The 20,246-nt window shown below is 40.0% G+C and overlaps 1 protein-coding gene across 1 annotated transcript in view; it reads right to left on the bottom strand.

Moving 5' to 3' along the window:
- Nucleotides 1-11,617, bottom strand: part of LOC113066413 (uncharacterized) — a 54,887-nt gene extending 43,270 nt beyond the window's left edge. The window contains exons 1-3 of the mRNA XM_026238310.1: nt 11,576-11,617; nt 11,366-11,447; nt 8,438-8,533 (exon numbers count right to left, since the gene is read on the bottom strand). Coding sequence (XP_026094095.1) covers nt 8,438-8,533; nt 11,366-11,447; nt 11,576-11,617 — 220 coding nt within the window. The remainder of the gene's footprint in view (nt 1-8,437; nt 8,534-11,365; nt 11,448-11,575) is intronic.
- Between the last annotated feature and the right edge of the window lie 8,629 nt (nt 11,618-20,246).

The following is a 20,246-nucleotide window of genomic DNA, read 5'->3' as shown; positions in this document are numbered from 1 at the left end:
CTGCTCCTCCACTCTGTGGGGTGTCTCGAAGATGCCCGTCTATGTTTGTATTGTCTGTTTCTCAGGAGTTCAAAGTATCTCAGGTTCTTTCGTCCTTACAGTTCCTCCGTTTGACCCCCAATGGGTCACATTCAGATGAATCCAATGGGGTCACCGTTAGCTGATTGTTTATCTTCGAGATGTTATCTCAAAATTGTCTTTGTGATGTAAGGAGCTTTAGAAACCTTCTGAGGGCTGTAAACATCTGCAGAACACTCAGTCTCAGCATGTGTGTGTCGCTTGAGTTTGGCAGGTGGATGAATGTCTCCAGGGTTTCTACCTGTGGTTGAGCTCAGCATGTGAGCACAGTTCAGTGGGTCAATCTGAGCCTTTACGACTTGTTCAGTTTACGTGTCATTCCTTTGTGGAGAAACCTCTGCTCCTTATGGCATCTTCTCTAGGACGGTAGTCTGACCCATCTTCGTGAATCCTCTCACCTCCAGCGGTGTAGTTTTTTTTAAGCAGACTTCAGTAGGTGAAGGTGTTCTCCTTGCTTACACACTGATTTGTGTGGGACACCTGAAAAGCATCTTAGTGGCCATTCAATGACTGAATTCTGATCAGCTTAATGTCATCACCCATGGAGTAAGAAAGAAAAGTCATAAGTTAACATAAGAGCAATAAAACAAAAAAGAAACCTGATGAATTCATGTCAGCTAGTGCAAGTGGTACATCTGATGTTAAAAGTGGTCCCATGTAAACATACATTTTGGTATGAATGTCTCAAAGGAAATGCAGCAAGAGGTCAGTATAATTTGAGCATTAATTTAGAGGTATGCAAACAATAAACAAGTCATATAATGAAAATAAGAACATTCAATCACAATCATGAAGGTATATACAATAATCACACTGTTAATTCAGGAATTTTCTATTGAAAGTCACTTTAGAAGATGTAAGGTTTTTAAGAAGTGACTTAGAAACTCGATTAAAACATTTTTCTACAATGTAAATCCTAAATTCCTTGTAACATGTGTGTGTGTGTGTGTGTGTGTGTGTGTGTGTGTGTGTGTGTGAGAGAGAGAGAATGGGTATCTGATATAAAGGTTAAGTCACAGTTGATGGTTTGGTAAAGTTTAAAATTTTATGATTGATTGATAGAGAGTGCAGGCACTTCATATTTGATCATTTCAATAATGCTTATTGTCATTAGTGATGTGTTGGGAAACCAGGGGCCCTCTGGCTTGTCAACCATCCTAATAACAATCAGAAAGATTCAATATTTTAAATTGTAAAGGCTTGTTTGCCTCTGTGTTCAAAAATTTTGCACCATCAATCTGTGACTTGTTGTGCAAATGTGTGTTACAGTGTTGTTCCATGAGTTTTTTTAGACAGTTGCAGATAGTAGATATGTTGTATCTTTTGGGAATGTAATCAATTCTATTGTCCTGTGTGTGTGAGGCTATGTGGTTCTGTCAGTGTGATGATGGACAATAGATCTTTAGTGGAGTACCACGTTTGTGATCTAAGCCATCATTGTCTTCTGATTGTAGTGTACAGACTGGATAGTCTAGATGAGGTGATGATGCAATGGGTGAAATGTGTGTGCTATGGTCATGTCTGGGAGATGAATGGAGTCTAATCTATAGCAATCTGTGTTGCAAAAATTTAGTTCCGGTTCTAATCCGGGAGGCCATGTAGATATTTGTGTGGTGATGTTCTCCTGTGAGGTGTGAATGGCCCCTTCAAGTGTCTTCACATTCATCTCCCACATTTCAGGTTATGTAACAATTCTGTTGTCCTGGCTTGGTGCAGAGGGGACAAGACACCCTCCGGGTATCTGTCCTCTAAAGAATTGCAGTGGTCAACCTGAGACAGAAACAGATACAAAGATAACCACAGTTAATTTTGAACTTGTCATCAGTTTCATGTGGCATGTGGAATTATTTTAACTACATTCATCCTCATGTACTGCAGTTTTAATCCAGATGTCACATGAAACGGAGTTCGGTTGGTCAGATGTGAATCACTGCTCCTGTTTCAGTGCAGTCTGAGTGTGTAACACCTGATGCTGCTCTTGCAGTCTAGCCCTCACAGTCTGCTGTGTCATGAGCATTAGAGACCCCAGTTCTACTGGGGACATTTTCTAGATTAATTGGTGTTTTTATCACCCATGTCATCATGAATTCCAATGGACCAGTGTCCATGGCTTTAGTTGCTGTTGCTCTCATTACAGTCAGATCTGTGGGCAGAAATGTGTTCACCTGTTTTGGTGTTGTCTGTTTGACAATTGTTGTTTTATGGTGTTGTTCACACATGCAGATCTCTGTGGCACATAAAAACTTCTTGTATTTTACACCCCCCTCTCATTATTTTTCAAGTCAATTTAAAAGATTAAAAGATCAAATGGTGTTTTGTGGCTGTATATGACTGTGGCTTTGTGTAAATGCTGTCATGCTCCAAACAAAGGAAAGGAAGTTTTACAATTGTTATGTAAATTTGGTCCTGTTGATGTAACAGGTAATAGCCTCTAAGAGCGAGTGTGAGGTGAGATCTGGCTCAAAATACTTCCATAAAATGTTTTTATTATTGCAAGATTAGTTGCAAATTCAGAGTTTCCATTTCCAAATAATGTTAGCCATTCTCTCTGATCAGATCAAATTTTTAGTTGGTGCTCCTCAGTGAAGGATGACTTGGTTTGCTATCGCTTGTGCCACACTATTGAAATGAAATCACACTTCCTCCCTTTTGGCACTGTGAAGCAAATCAATCTGCCACACGGTTTAAGTTCTCACATGTCACACTGTGGCCACATGGCTATTCTATGCTCCTCTACATGGTTTAACTGCAGCTATACAGAAAATAGCAGAGTGTACCACTCAGGAGACAAACAAATTCAACACAGACACACATGCAACTTGAAATTGCGATGCAATTCCAGTATTAAAGTTATTCCAATTTTACACAAGACACATGGTCTAGAATGCATGTAGCATCTACAACCTTAAACCTAAGTGTTTACACACTTACAGTAAAGCAGTCATGTGTTTTTTTAAGAATAAACTAAACTAAGCTATGTGTACATTTAGTAGCACCAACAACCATAATGTGTTTTCTATGCTCACAATGTTCAGCACAATTATAAATTTGAAAATGCAAGCAGGATTATTGAAATTTGGATGTTTCCATATTAAACTCATTGCTATTAAACTGCTAACCCACTAGTAAGTGAAGTCAGTAGCTGAAGGCCTTGCATAATCAATGCAGTCAACTCACTAATAGTGTTACCAGAGGTAGACTTGTTACATGTCAACCCCTGATCTTTTCCTTTAGAAAGTGATATCTTACTTTTCAGAAAATAAGGTGGAGGTCTACCCCTTCCCAGTGACCAGCATTTTTCCTCTGTATGGCCTATTTTCTGACAGGAAGAACAAAACCTGCTATCTTTGCCACAGGTTTGTTTGCTGTGTTCTCCTGAAGTTTGAGGATTTTCATGAATCTCTAATGCTTTCTTTACACCTTGCGCTCTGGTCCACGACTCTGCGCTATTATGGTGCTGCATCTCCTTAAGAACTGAAATCGGCACACTATCTTGAGCAGTGGCACAGGCTTCCTCTGAACTAAAAGTTCTAGATTCATCACAGCAAGTCACCTCCTCCAAGAAGTGGACATGCTTTTCAGTCCCACTGCTTTTAGAATAATTCCCTTCTGTCATCCAATGTGCAGATGCAATACTGTGGGGCTTTGATTTCCATCTGTTTTCTATCCTTGAACCCCAATCTACAATCGCTCTGAATGTGTTTTCGGCTGAATCTGCTCCGTTTAACAATGCATTTTGGACTGGAGTGCCAGCATTGTTCTTTATGAGTTGTAACAATGGTTCGTGATCACGGCTTGCATTTTCTAGACCGGAATATTCTTTGTATGTCGTCCACAGACGTTCAGCGAATGTTTCAAACGGTTCATTGCTTTCCTGCTTAATTTGTAGTATCCTGCTCCAATCCGCGCTCGTTGGACCCCTTATATCTAGCAATGCCTGTTTTAATCGTTCAAAGATACTTTCGTCAGTTTCGTTATTGTTTCGCTTGATTATGTCTCCAGATTTCATTTGAGGGGTTAATTTAGATCGGAGCTCTTCAGGAATGGTTAAGAGTGCGATTTGCCATACATCCCTAGTTTCCAATTTATACACTGTGGCTTGTAGCATCAGTGTTTCCCAATAGGGTTGGAATGGCCCTCTTCTGGGCATCATTCCCACGATCTGTTTGTGTGTTGTACACTCTTCGCATGTTAATGGGCGGCTAATCGTGGTTATTTCATCATTTGTATTTGTTATGGTTTTGAGTACAGCAATTTTAACTGATTTGGAGGGTTTTTCGCTGGATTTTGCTCTGGTTTTAATCGGACTTCGCTGATTTTGTTCTCTGTGTCTCTGAACGGGATCTCGGTTTCTCTGCTCAACATCATCATCATCACTATCGCTGTTTCTATCATAATCAAAGGTTTCATCCAGTGCCGCTTGCTTAACTGCAGCCACTGGGAAGCCTGCATTATCACAGCAGTCTTCAAGAGCTGATATGTAATTGTTGCCGTTTAGGAGTTTGTTTTGAAGTTCTTCGATTTTTCTAGACATCATCTCACTCTGTCTTGCCCAACCTTGTCTTTCGAAAGTAAATGCCTCGACCTGTGCTCTTAACTTTTGCAATTCTTCAGAGCGTGCCTTTTCAATTTCTTTTATGCTTGTTATCGCGCGTTCGTTTTCAGCTATTGTCTCTAGGTCATTTTTGCGAAGAAGGTAGATGATGGCAGTCGGGATTTTTTTATATTTCGCTTTAGACGTCAATTTTTTGCCCTCGGCCAAAAACCAGGATATTATTTCATTGTTCTTCCATTTAAGGTTGAATCCTTTATCGTTTAAACGAAGAAGAGTGTCTTTTATTTGCAGGGCTTGAATTTCCATGATCTCCTGATCTACACTGTCACTGTATTGTCCCTGAAAAGCCATGTTTCCCCAGTTAATTCTCCCCCCACCGGATTTCTACGGTCTCCGGTCTAACAATGGGTATGTCGACCCGTTCTAAAAATGTGTCTATATGTGAGGTGCAAAAAACTTTCCCTCAACACTTCTAATAGGAAAAAGGAACGAACTTACCACAGCAGTTGTAGACAGGGAAGAAGGAGCTCAAACCTCATATTCTCTGTGAGAATCAATCTGAATTTCGCGCTGGAAAGACGTCACTCGCCTAAGTAGGGAGATCACGGAGGCTGGTCACCACTGTAAGGTCCAGACACTCAGCCCAAGGAAGGTATCCGGTGCTGGATGAAGGTTTCCTGCGTGTTCTGTCTTTCAGCGCGTAAAGTTATTCAGTTTAGGTTAAACTCAAATCTGACTCCATTTTATTATTTAATCTGACTCCATTTTAGTATGACCTCGAATTTAGGTTGAAATGCAAATTGGTTGTATGCCTTTTTAATTAATATTCTTCTGACATTTGATTATTCTTGTTAACTCTATTTTTATATTAACTCATTCATTCGGGTGCTCATGTTGCTAACAAGGATACAACGTAATCTACTAGTCAATAATTACAGAGTAAGACAGAATAGAATCAAAATGTAACAATTTATTTACAGTCAGGTAGATATGTATTTTGCCAATTACATATCCAATTGAAACACATCAAATCATATCAATATAAAACATCAAATTCTCAAAGATGAATCTACAAGTAAAATATGCATACCTGACCTTAGAAAATACATAGTATGAAGTGAAGAGACACACAACACACTATGGGCTTTCTGGCTACAGAAATCGCCCTGATCCTTTTGCTGCAATCCTTTAAATACCTCAGACCAAGACAAACATCCCCCGAGATGAAGACAGAAACTAACAATTGGAATTTGCATTACCTCAGGTCCCAAGCCTGGCTGATTTTACACCTCAATGGGAATAGCGGGTAATTTACATGGAGGGCCCTAGGAAAGGACACTCCCATCACAGTAATCAAGATATCTCTTGACTCTTCAGATCTGTATTATCTTCTAATCTACTTTTGTGAGAGTGAGACCATTGTACCAGTTGCACTGAGACATTTCCAATGATACTAGACATGAGTGTTAGTTCACTTGCATTGACATTTTCATGTAATCATTTTGAGCAGACTGAGTAGAAGGAAGAATGGGTGAAGGGATTTAAAATGAAACAAATGGCCAGAAGGGGAGGAGGTCTCCTGCTCCTCCACTCTGTGGGGTGTCTCGAAGATGCCCGTGTATGTTTGTATTGTCTGTTTCTCAGGAAATCAAAGTATCTCAAGTTCTTTCGTCCTTACAGTACCAGATACGGTCCAATGGACAGAGTAGTGCCAACAGGCCTTTCCCCTAGTTAAGGCTGCCCTGTGTGGTGGACCGCTCCTGCACTCTCCTAACTTTTCTCTCCCCTTTTTGTTGCAGACCGACACGTCAGACAGGGGGCTTGGCGCAGTCCTGTCCCAGGAGGTGGAGGGGGGGAGGACTTCCCGGTGCTGTACATCAAAAGCTCTCAAAGAGAGAGACTAAGTACAGCACCATAGAGAAGGAGTGTTTGGCCATCAGGTGGGCGGTCCTCACCCTTCGCTACTACCTCCTGGGGCGGTAGTTCACCCTCTGCTTGGACCTCGCACCCCTCCAATGGCACCACCGCATGAAGGATACCAACGCGTGAATCACCCATTGGTATCTAGCTTTACAGCCATTTAAGTTCAAGGTGATTCACAGGCCGGGGGCACAGATGGCCTCTCCAGGAATTTGGGGGGGGGGGGGGGGTGATGGCTCCCCGGCCTGAATCAGACGGTGGGGGTATGTGGCGGTGACGGGAGAGAGAGTGAAGAGACCAGCAGTGGTAAATGGGTTAAGTGAGAGACAAGTGACACCTTATTACATCCCCAGGTTTCTTTGTGCGTTTGATAGTCACTTTGTTCTTGTATTTTGTCGTTTGTATATTTGTTTTTGTTTTTTCTACCAGGTAAGATGGCTTCTGTGATTGTTCCGGAAGCCGATTGGTGGTTCAATAGCTGATTGGGACTTGGAACTCCACCCACTCATCAGTGGCTACAGCTAGCTGGGCTCTTTACAAATCTCAGTCTTGGATCAGTTTGGTCTCTCTGCTCCTATCTTTGGTTTGGTTTTACCCTGCGTGTGTTTTGGTTTTCTGACTTGATTTTTGATTGGAATATTTGAGAATAGTTTAAAACTATTTCTCTGTGTTAGTAAACCTAACTTGTGTTCCAATTTTGGAACTTGTAGTAGCAGGCCAGAGCACATGTGTGTTTGGTTTTCTGACAATTTTGATTGAAATATGAGAATAGTTTTAAACTATTTCTGTGTGTTAGTAAACCTAACTTGTGTTCCTTTTTTGGAACTTGTAGTAGCAGGACAGAGCACTTGTGTTTGTGGATTCTTATAATATGTATTAACTTGCTTTTCTTTTCTTTGTTTATAGGGAGTTGGGGATTAGATTTAGACCTACACCGGGGTATACATGTATCACCCGTAGGTATATTTCTCTGTCTAGAAACACCAGCTAGACCTGGGCGGACCACCAGCTGTAAGTTTGGTTAGGGCGCCTTGATCGTGTGCCAGATAGGGATTGTATTTATGTGTGATTTATTATAGGTTAGGGGTGGGGTCCTTTTTGTTTATTTGCTTTGGTCCGTCCAGTCCTCCCCTTTTCCCAGAATATTATTGTTTATTATTTACTACAATATTGTTTATTTTACAGTATTACCGTGACTAAATAAAAGCTTTGTTTTTATACGGTATTTAGTGTTTGTGTCCTTTTTTCACACCGCAACTCCATACCTCCTTTAGTTGGCATCGGTGGGCCTGAGCAGTGGATTGTCAGGCTTCGCTTCCTTTGGGGAGCTAGAACGTAAAACACCTGCTTCTCATTGCAGTGATTGACATGGCGAAGCAGTATTTAAGCCAGCCGGTAACCAGCGAGGGCAGAGAGAGCTGAGGACTCATGGGGACTCAAGCAGGATCGTGAAACAAAAGACTGTGAATTGCCCAGCAGTGGTTTGAATAAGTGAATGCGCAAGTGGCGCGACTTTGTTTTATTTTTGTGATTAATAAAGAAACCCACGAGCCTCAGAAACGCTGACCCTGGTCTCCTTCCTTCTCTGACATAAGAACATTATCACACTTAAAAAACAGCGATTGTATCCTCTCGTCGCTGGAAAATATAATGTAGCGATTCAGTATTTAAACTGTATTGAATAAAAGTTGTGGGACAGCGTTGACAAGTTTATTTTCTCCTGGATACGCATTAATACAGAACGATAATTAAAGGCTCTAATGCACACCAGCACACCAGGATATGTGTGTATTGTAAGAGCTAGATGACGAAGGATGGCATGTGACGTCATGGTAGTGGTGTCCCAATCCTTAGGGGACTATTTTCTCCTCTACCCCTTGACACTCTGTTCTTTGGCCTCGCAGTGGATGAAGATGTTCTCACGCGGATCTATGATGTAGTCCTTTGGCGACTGATGGGTGATTGTGGGAGGCTGTGGCACTTCCAGTCACATGACACAAGTGAGTTTAGTTTCAGCCAATCAAAGGCACACACACACATGCAGCAGCCGTCGACATGCAAAATATGATAAACACGTACATCAACCTACTGCATCACATGCATTCCATCTCTGTAAATCAGTGCTGTGTATTAATGAGTCTGTGAAGATGAATCTACAAGAGAACTGAAGCACGTACAGCATGCCAACACAGCAATAAAAATATATAATTATCAAACTAATGACAATAAGGGAGATAAGAAGCTGAATTCACAGCAAACATCCCTCAGGACAGCAGCTGATAAACTCACGTTCTTCTAGAAGCTTAACTGAAGAAGCCAAGAGAATCACACAGACAGACGTGAGAGAGAGAGAGAGAGAGAGAGAGAGGGAGAGAGTGAGATTTTTTTATTTTTAACAGAACTTTTATTACAATATTTTATTACAGTATACAAGACATTATCTACTATTTACCATAGACTTCTACACCAAAGTATACATGTGCAAAATTAAAAAAAGAAGAAAAAAAGAAAAAAAAACTCACAGCACAAAAATCAATTCACCTTCAAAAACAGAGCACAGAGCCTCCTTGTAGCACCAAATACATTCAAATGTAACAAAATCATCAATAGACTTATAATAAAAAAATCTACCATAACTTTTGACTTCACCAAGTTAGAAAACAAGGCAACCATATTCTGATTTAGATTCTGTTCTATTTTCTTTTTCCTACTTAAATAAATGGTCAGTTTTGCTTGGCCTAGAACAAAATTCAGAAGCTGACAGACAACACTTTTTTTCCTCACATACTTGTACCCCAAAATAAATGTCTCCAGAGAAAAGGTCTCATTGCACCTCTTAAAAACATCACTTACAACTTCAAACAAAGGTTGTAGTCTACAACAATTCATGAACACATGAAAAATTGTTTCTCTAGTAGAGCAAAAATGACATCCAGAGTCAACCTCAAGGTTTAAAACCGAAACAAAATCGTTAAACGCAACAGCACCATGAATGATCTTCCACTGTAAATCACCTGTTCTCTTGGTCAACGGTGGTTTATACAAAGAACTCCACTTCCAGCTCCACAACTCAAACAGTTTAAAAACATCAAGCCAGGGAGTATCAACTCTTGCACTTAAGACATTTTTGCTAAACACTAAAACACAAGACCTGTACAAAGATTTACCAGCACTTAAAAAAAAGTCTTTACACAGAGATGCATATTTTTTTTTAAAAAGGGGGAAATAATCCATTCAACATTTATAGTCAAAGATAAAGGAGGAAAAGAGTCTTTGGGATTTGCAACACAAGAACCTTCACAATATTCTGTTAACAATTCCATTTCAGTTGTTTCAAGAGCAGTTTTCCATTTAATGAGCAACTGGGTTACAAGACGAATAGACCGGATTCCCAGGTGTTGAGCTAAAGTTCCTTCATCCTTGAAATCCGACTCTACAATGCTCAGTAGCTGACTCAGAGTGATAACGTCATGTCCCACCAACACCCTATTGAGTCCAGGAAAAAAGGAACTGTCCATTAAATCCAACCAGGCGCCATGGATTAAAGGCTCCTCCTGTAACCAGAAGAGAGAAGGTGAGCTTTCTGAACGTTGAACAAAAAAGAGACTCCAAACTTTAAAATTATTCCTATAAAAAATTGGCAACTTAGAGGTGTCCAGTTTTAGGGGATCCATTAGGGAAAGTGCTTTGTCCAGTCCCAAACCTGAAAAACTCTGTAGAATCAGGCATGAAACAGCATGCCAGTTACAGTCTGAAGGTCCATCCAGCAGTCTTTGCACAAACTGCAACCGAAAGGCTGCAATCCTGCTTTGAAGATGCATTAGTCCTTGGCCACCCTCCTCCTGAGTTGTGGTTTTCCACCTTCCCAGCTTCCTATCAGAAGGGCTTCAGTCTTATTCCAATTTACATTAGCAGAAGACAAGGTCTTAAAATCTCCAAGCAATTCGAATAAAACCTGCTCATCACTTTGCTTACTAATCATTACTACTAAATTATCAGCATACGCTGATAATGAAAAGTTGCAATTACATGTTGACAAAGAAATACCTTCAAGTTTCAACCTAATTTGTTGTAATAAAGGCTCTAAGGCCAAAGAATAGCGCATACCAGAAAGGAAGCAGCCCTGTCTAATACCTCTGCAGGCTTTAAAGGGAGCACATAAACCACCGTTAACCTTGAGAATGCTCTGAACGTCACTATAGAGAACTTTCATCTGATCTATAAAGTTTTTGCAAAAACCAAAGGCTTCCAGAACTCTCCATAAATAAATGAAGATTTCTGATGAATTATTTCAAATAATGCTGCTCTTTTATACATTTATCTGGCACCATACAGATTCAGAGTAGCAACATTAACATGACACATACTTAAAAACAAAACAAAAAAAAAAAACACTAAAAGTCATAGAATTAGGTTTCCCCCCATCCTCATTACTACACTCAGAGTAAAGTTTCTTCACTATTTTTTAACCTGTAGACCTCTTTATTTGTAAAGGATCCCTCCATCATAAAAGCCTTAGTATTCTCAAAAAACTGCTCTGTATTAGGAAAATATTTGTCAATGCACACACCCCTCTTTTTCTTAGTAGCTCTAAGAAACAGTTTAATATCATCAACTCCATAATGACCAGAAAAATCACTCTGAGAAAGACAAACACTTGAATCAGATGATGTGCTATCACTTTCCGTGTCAAAATACAACTCACTTTTAACAGATTTTTTCGCGTGTCTATCAATCCCAGTTCTACCAGGCTTCCTCCTCTTTAACGGGACTTTAAAATCTGCCTGCACTTTTCCATTGGAATGACATCACCTATGTTCTCCACAGCAGGCTGCAGCTCAACATCGAGAGCATCGTTTAAATGCTTCTCCGTCTCAATAACGGCTCCCCCTGCCTGAACATTAGACACAACTAATGTAACATCAGAAACTGAGCTTTCAAGCGCAGATTCTTCAGTTACAGCGATCACAGGAACAACATCACTTCTATCCTCTGAGACATGTAACCCTGTCACTGACCCACCTGGAGCCTCGTCAACCGGCCCTGCTTCAGCACTAAGGACATCGCGGTAACACTTTAGAATAAGGTTCCATTAGTTAATGTTAGTTAATGTATTAATTAACATGAACAAACAATTAACAATACATTTATTACTGTATTTATTCATCTTTGTTAATGTTAGTTAATGAAAATACAGTTATTCATTGTTAGTTCATGGTAATTCACAGTGCATTAACTAATGTTAACAAGCACAACTTTTGATTTAAATAATGCATTAGTAAATGTTGAAATTAACATGAACTAAGACTTATAAATGCTGTAGAAGGATTGTTCTTGCTTAGTTCATGTTAACGAAAGTAGTTAACTAACCTTAACTAATGGAACCTTATTCTAAAGTGTTAACAATATCGCTTCTGATGTCACTACCACCTGACACATTGGTTGATTTTTCCTGGGACAATCACAAATTAAATTATTAGTTTGGCCACAACTAAAACATCTCATGTTTCCCGATGGCACGCAAATGATGTAATCATAATCATCTGCCCGAAAGTGCAAAGATAGATCCATATCAGCATCATCATTCACTACCATGTAGACAAACCGCCTAAATGAAATGACATGCTTCAATAAAGGGCGATCCACCACTGATAGGGATCTTTTTAATGCGAGAGACAAGTTTTCCATACCGAGACAAAGCCTTATCTAGTATATCATCACTTAGAAACGGGGTACATTAGATAGCGTGACTTTCTTTGAAGGTGTAGAAAGCAGAAGTACAGGATTAAACAGATCGTCAACAGCTATTCCTGCCCTAACCTAACTAATTCATTAGCCTTTTCGACAATACTGAGAAATACCACAGTGGCATTATTCAACTACCTCACCCACTGCGAGACAGCACTTCTCTACACTAACCGTGGACGCCACTTTTACGCCATGACGCCGGGTCTTTTAAAAAATTGGCAAGAGTACACTGTTGCTGCCAAGACTTTCTATATCTGCAACCCAGTATAAATAGACTATCGGTATACGAGAAACCCAATTTTAGGGAGGGCGGGAGGGAGGCCAGCTTGAAAATAAACTAGCTAATGTTAGCAAAGCTACTTCAAGTGAAAAACGCCATAATGATGAAGAATGTGAGGAAAGCGGAACCAGTGGATGCTTTCTACCAGAAACCGGAGCAGATAACGTTACTTCTGAGGATTTGGGAGAACAGCCTCCAAATAAGAAGAAGAACAAGACCAAGGCCATATAAAGACAACTTTCTGAAATATGGTTTTGTTCATTATTCCAAAACAAACCAAGAATCTCGACCCATGTGTGTTATATGCAGTGAAAAATTCGCAAATGAGAGTTTAAAACCAACTAAACTAAAAAGACATTTGGAAACACTTCACTTGGCAAAGAAACCTCTGGATTTCTTTCAAAGGAAGGCACAGGAGATTGAATAATCAGCTGAGCTTCTCCATAGAAATGTGACATTAAATGACAAAGCCCAGCTAGCATCATACATGGTTTCTTACCGTGTGGCCAAAGAGAAGCAGCCCCATACTGCTGCAGAAAAAAATAATTCTGCCTGCCGCAATAGACATGGTTAGCACGGTTATTGATGAAAAAACCGCACAAAAATTAAAATGCATCCCCCTGAGTAACAACACAGTTTCCCGAAGGATAAATTACATTTCAGACAATCTTGAGCAACAGCTCATAACAAGATTGAAAGCGGCAGGGTAATTTTCAATCCAGCTGGATGAAAGCACCGACGTCTCGGACTGAGCAACTTTGTTGGTATACGTAAGGTATGTGTGGGAAACAGAATTTGTGGAGGATTTATTATGTTGCCTGAATATTCCTACTGGAATGAAAGGTGAACAGATATTTTCTGTACTGAACAACTACGTGGTTACAGAGTCCGTGTTGAGCTGGGCCAACTGTAAAGGAATAACAAGTGATGGGGCTGCAATTATGACGGGCAGAAACAGCGGAGTTGTGAAAAAGAATCAAGGAGGCAGCTGGTAAAGACATCGTGTGGGAATCACTGTTTCATTCACCGCCAGGCTTTGGCATGCAAAGGAATACCCCCAAGCTTGACAAAACATTGTAAGAAGTCATTTGTGTTGTGGACTTTATTAAAGGCAGCGCACTCAACAGTCGGCTTTTTGATCAGCTGTGCTCCGGCACAACCCTACTGTGTTAGAGCACATAGAGGAAAATGATGTCACTGACACACAAGTGAAACACCTGACTGGGCTAATAGTGACACACCTAGTTGCTCTCATTAATAACTTTGAGTACTATTTCCCTAAGGACAGATATGACATTTTGCATGATAAAAGGTGGATCCAAAATCCCTTTGATTTTGAAAGTCCAGAGTCACTGCTGGAGCTTGGACTAACTGCTTCTGAAGAAACTGAACTGTTACAGCTGAGCAGTGACCAGACACTTAAAAGAAGACATGAATCCATGACATTACCATCATTTTGTTAAGCATTTCATCTGAATACCCTGTCTTAAGCAAGGCAAGCATATTGTTGCTTATTCCTTTTACAACTACATACAAATGTGAAGTTGAAAAACAAGCAGGCCCACCTCTCCGATCAGCCGGGTAAACTGCCTTGATTTGGTGAAACTGATGATAAGGACTGGTGCACTTAAACATTACTCTTCTTCTGCCTGACCAACATAAAAAAAAATTTACAAAATTAAAAAAGCATGTTTTTGATAGCGCTGAAGGTTCATATTACTATTGTTCTAAAGATTGTTTGCATTCATATTTTTGTTTTGAGAAGAAAAAATTAGAGCCTGTCATAATGTGCACTTTGTAAAATGTGTATATTACAGTGGGTGCATAAAAAACAAAAAATATTTCAGTAAGAAACTTGTTCATATTATTCTGGTAGATGTGCAAAGCATTGAATGTTATATGAAAGGCATGCATTGATTCTGTCTGGTTTTATTGATGATAGGAAGAAAAATAAATGATTAACTGCCCTATTTTGCACTTTGTCTCATTAGGTATAAATTGTGTACACTGTAATGATGAGAATATGAAAACAATGAGATGCCCTGCCAACTCTTCCTTTCTCATTTCACCTCTGCATTTTACTTATTGTCAACAACAGGTAAATAATATCTGTATCTCTTTTAAATAGTTAAGTTGAAGCTTAACTGACCTTAAAAATGGTCATACATATTTTGTTAATGCATAAATTCTCTTTGTGATTTATGAACTATATGGGCCTAATGTTTATTGGGTCACAAGGATTTATCGACTTTAAAATGTGGGTCCCCAGAAAAAAGTTTAGGAAACACTGGTCTATATCACAGATACTTTTTTTTTCATTTACAGTGCTTCATTCTAATTATAATCCCCATAGATGTAGGAAGGAAAAAGCATTTGGTCCACATACAGCAAGTCCTGATGGCAACCAATCTGATCCAGGCTGCGTTGGAAACCCAGGTTTTCTATCCTACAAACGATTTAACTAATATTTAAATATGGTGTGTTTTGCATGGAGGGTGAACACATTTGATGTTACTTGGTTGGTACTTGAATATAATCACTGATAAAACTTAATGAAGGGCACCCTACCTCTTTAAAATGATTTTGTTATCTCCTTTGAATAGGGCTGTACAAAAAATCGAATGCGATTTTCATGTACATCTCATCAGTAAAGACGCTCCTGTAATTAGAAGTATATGTCCAGCACGTGTGTTCAGATCAGGGTTGCCAGGTTTTCACAACAAATCCTGCCCCGCTGCTTCTCAAAACTAGCCCAATCCCGCTCCCAGAAGGTTCCCCGATAAAAAAAAATTGCTTCCCGGGGTTAAAATATACATTTTTTTAGCAGGGTTGCCTTGGTAAAATTTGCATTTTAGGGGCTAAATATCACGTTATTTGTATTGGGGTCGCTGTGACCCGCGGACATGAAAAACAACCACCACAGACTTGGCAACACTGGTTGGCATTTACTACACAGAGTCGTAATTCACTGACAATCTACAATCAATCAATCAATCAATCACCTTTATTTATATAGTGCTTTAAACAAAATACATTGCGTCAAAGCACTGAACAACATTCATTTGGAAAACAGTGTCTCAATAATGCAAAATGATAGTTAAAGGCAGTTCATCATTGAATTCAGTGATGTCATCTCTGTTCAGTTTAAATAGTGTCTGTTTTTATTTGCAATCAAGTCAATGATATCGCTGTAGATGAAGTGACCCCAACTAAGCAAGCCAGAGGCGACAGCGGCAAGGAACCGAAACTCCATCGGTGACAGAATGGAGAAAAAAACCTTGGGAGAAACCAGGCTCAGTTAGGGGGCCAGTTCTCCTCTGACCAGACGAAACCAGTAGTTCAATTCCAGGCTGCAGCAAAGTCAGATTGTGCAGAAGAATCATCTGTTTCCTGTGGTCTTGTCCTGGTACTCCTCTGAGACAAGGTCTTTACAGGGGATCTGTATCTGGGCTCTAGTTGTCCTGGTCTCCGCTGTCTTCGGATCCGGGTGACTGCAGTGACCCTCTGATCTGGACACAGACTGGATCTGGTGGCCACAGTGACCTCGGAACAAGAGAGAAACAGACAAATATTAGCGTAGATGCCATTCTTCTAATGATGTAGAAAGTACGGTGTTATGTGAAGTGTTTCCGGTTCCGGTTTACCTAAGTAATGCAGCCTAAAAATCCTTTAACGGATTTGGATATTAAAAGCATATTAGTATGTTATGTGTATGCCAGGTTAAAGAGATGGGTCTTTAATCTAGATTTAAACTGCAAGAGTGTGTCTGCCTCCCGAACAATGTTAGGTAGGTTATTCCAGAGTTTAGGCGCCAAATAGGAAAAGGATCTGCCGCCCGCAGTTGATTTTGATATTCTAGGTATTATCAAATTGCCTGAGTTTTGAGAACGTAGCGGACGTAGAGGAGTATAATGTAAAAGGAGCTCATTCAAATACTGAGGTGCTAAACCATTCAGGGCTTTATAAGTAATAAGCAATATTTTAAAATCTATACGATGTTTGATAGGGAGCCAGTGCAGTGTGGACGGGACCGGGCTAATATGGTCATACTTCCTGGTTCTAGTAAGAACTCTTGCTGCTGCATTTTGGACTAGCTGCAGTTTGTTTACCAAGCGTGCAGAACAACCACACAATAAAGCATTACAATAGTCTAACCTTGAAGTTATAAATGCATGGATTAACATTTCTGCATTTGACATTGAGAGCATAGGCCGTAATTTAGATATATTTTTGAGATGGAAAAATGCAGTTTTACAAATGCTAGAAACGTGGCTTTCTAAGGAAAGATTGCGATCAAGTAGCACACCTTCCTAACTGATGACGAAGAATTGACAGAGCAACCATCAAGTCTTAGACAGTGTTCTAGGTTATTACAAGCAGAGTTTTTAGGCCCTATGATTAACACCTCTGTTTTTTCTGAATTTAGCAGTAAGAAATTACTCGTCATCCAATTTTTTATATCGACTATGCATTTCATTAGTTTTTCAAATTGGTGCGTTTCACCGGGCTGTGAGGAAATATAGAGCTGCGTATCATCAGCATAACAGTGAAAGCTAACACCATGTTTCCTGATGATATCTCCCAAGGGTAACATATAAAGCGTGAAGAGTAGCGGCCCTAGTACTGAGCCTTGAGGTACTCCATACTGCACTTGTGATCGATATGATACATCTTCATTCACTGCTACGAACTGATGGCGGTCATATAAGTACGATTTAAACCATGCTAATGCACTTCCACTGATGCCAACAAAGTGTTCAAGTCTATGCAAAAGAATGTTGTGGTCAATTGTGTCAAACGCAGAACTAAGATCTAATAAAACTAATAGAGAGATACACACACGATCAGATGATAAGAGCAGATCATTTGTAACTCTAAGGAGAGCAGTTTCAGTACTATGATACGGTCTAAATCCTGACTGGAAATCCTCACTTATACCATTTTTCTCTAAGAAGGAATATAATTGTGAGGATACCACCTTTTCTAGTATCTTGGACAGAAAAGGGAGATTCGAGATTGGTCTATAATTAACAAGTTCTCTGGGGTCAAGTTGTGTTTTTTTTATGAGAGGCTTAATAACAGCCAGTTTGAAGGTTTTGGGGACATATCCTAATGACAATGAGGAATTAATAATAGTCAGAAGAGGACCTATGACTTCTGGAAGCACCTCTTTTAAGAGCTTAGATGGTATAGGGTATAACATACATGTTGTTGGTTTAGTTGATTTAACAAGTTTATACAATTCTACCTCTCCTATAGTAGTAGGAATGAGTGGAACTGTTCCTCAGGGGGTCTATAGTGCACTGTCTGATGTGATACTGTAGCTGACGGCTGAATGGTTGCAATTTTATCTCTAATAGTATCGATTTTAGAAGTAAAGTAGTTCATAAAGTCATTGCTGTTGTGGTGTTGGGAAATGTCAACACTTGTTGAGGCTTTATTTTTCGTTAATTTAGCCACTGTATTGAATAAGTACCTGGGGTTATGTTTGTTTTCTTCTAAAAGAGAAGAAAAGTAATCAGATCTAGCAGTTTTTAATGCTTTTCTATAGGATATGCTACTTTCCCGCCAAGCAATACGAAATACCTCTAGTTTTGTTTTCCTCCAGCTGCGCTCCATTTTTCAGGCTGCTCTCTTTAGGGTGCGAGTATGCTCATTATACCATGGTGGCAAACTGTTTTCCTTACGGTCGGTTTAGCCAGTCTGTCTGCTTCCTGACCTGGGCCCCAGTTAGTCAAGTATAAACACTAAGACTATGTGCCATATTTCTAGACAGAAGAGCAGCACCACCCCAGGAGGGATGAAGACCATCTCTTTTAAACAGGTCAGGTCTGCCCCAAAAGCTCGTCCAATTGTCTATGAAACCTATGTTATTCTGTGGGCACCACTTAGACATCCAGCCATTGAGTGATGACAATCTGCTATGCATCTCGTCACCACGGTAAGCAGGCAGGGGACCAGAGCATATTACAGTGTCTGACATCGTGCTTGCAAGTTCACACACCTCTTTAAAGTTATTTTTAGTGATCTCCGACTGGCGAAGTCGAACATCATTAGCGCCGGCATGAATAACAATCTTACTGTATTTACGTTTAGCATTAGCCAGCACTTTTAAATTTGCCAAGATGTCAGGCGCTCTGGCTCCCAGTAAACATTTGACTATGGTGGCTGGTGTCTCTATATTCACGTTCCGTACAATAGAATCACCAATAACTAGAGCACTTTCATCAGGTTTCTCAGTGGGTGCATCACTGAGTGGGGAGAACCTGTTTAATGTTTTGATCGGAACAGAAGAGCGGTGTTTTGACCCACGACTGTGCTGCCTCACCGTCACCCAGTTGCCCTGCTGCAGGGGCTCTGCTGGAACCGGACAATGTACAGGAGTCCCTGAGCTAGATGCATCCAAAGCCGTATCTAGAGCCCTAACATTCTTACTGTCCTCAATTAAAGTTTGGATGCGTGTCTCTAATTCTGAAATCTTCTCTGTCAGCCTAACTATTTCCCTGCATTTATCACATGTGAATCCCTCATCAGCGACAGAGATAGATAAACTGTACATGTGGCAAGAGGTGCAAATAATAATTGCAGGAGAAGCCATTACTCACCGTGCTTGATGAAATATTCTTACTGCGGTTGTTTGATGAACTTGTGAAAAACTGCAGCGTGAGAGAGGAGAGGAGAGGAGAAAAGAAAACGCTAATGACAAGCTAACGAGTGCTAACGCTTTGCAGGTGTACTGCAGTCACGAAAATCGATGTTAAAATCGCAGGCGATTCTTTGTCGATTTTGAAAGCAATTTTGTGTTAGTTGTCGGTAGACTTACGGCTCTGTGTAGTAACTGCCGCTCCACCTGAACCAGTGTTGCCAAGTCTGCGGTTGTTTTTCATGTCCGCGGTTTGAAACAATCCCAATAACATGATATTTTAATTAATTTTACCAGGGAAACCCTTCCCAAAAATGTATATTTTAACCTCAGGAAGCAATTTTTATCGGGGAACCTCCCGGAAATGCGATTGGGCTAGTTTTGGACTAGTTTTAGACAGAAGCAATTGGGCAGGATTTGTTGTGAAAACCTGGCAACCCTGATCTGAACGCACATGCTGGAGATATACTTCTAATTACAGGAGCGTCTTTACTGATGAGAGGTGCATGAAAATCGCATTTGATTTTTTGCACAGCCCTACTTTTGAAGATTAAGATGGTACGTTACAATACCTCATCAGAAATAGAAAGCCAAGTCCTCAATATAGTGTCCAGTCTTTGTTTCAATTGTCCAAGATGTACAGACTTCACACAAATATGATATAACTTTTTTTTCTCAATACAATGAAATACCAAATCCCCATAAACTTTCAGTAAATTTGTTGAACTCGTGTCCTCAACTGACTCCCAATCTTTAATAACCACCTTAAATTAAGGAAATGTCTGAAGAATAAAACCATTCAGGAGGACATTATTTATAAAAGAAGTCAACATTGGTAGGAAAAGAGGCCTTAAGATTCCTATCTAATCCCTCCATAATTCTAACCGAAGTTAGCCCAACTTGATTAGCAAGCTCATGTTCAGTTCGCCATTTGGACTTTTTTTAATCAATCAAGTCCATAACTTTTGTAAAACTAGCATTCAAAAATTGGGTGACTAAAGATGAGGACACATTAGATTGCA

Source organism: Carassius auratus, chromosome 50 (assembly GCF_003368295.1).
Source record: "Carassius auratus strain Wakin chromosome 50, ASM336829v1, whole genome shotgun sequence".
Lineage (NCBI taxonomy): Eukaryota > Metazoa > Chordata > Actinopteri > Cypriniformes > Cyprinidae > Carassius > Carassius auratus.
Note: the sequence above shows the minus strand (reverse complement) of the source record. Positions and strands in the feature narration are given on the sequence as shown.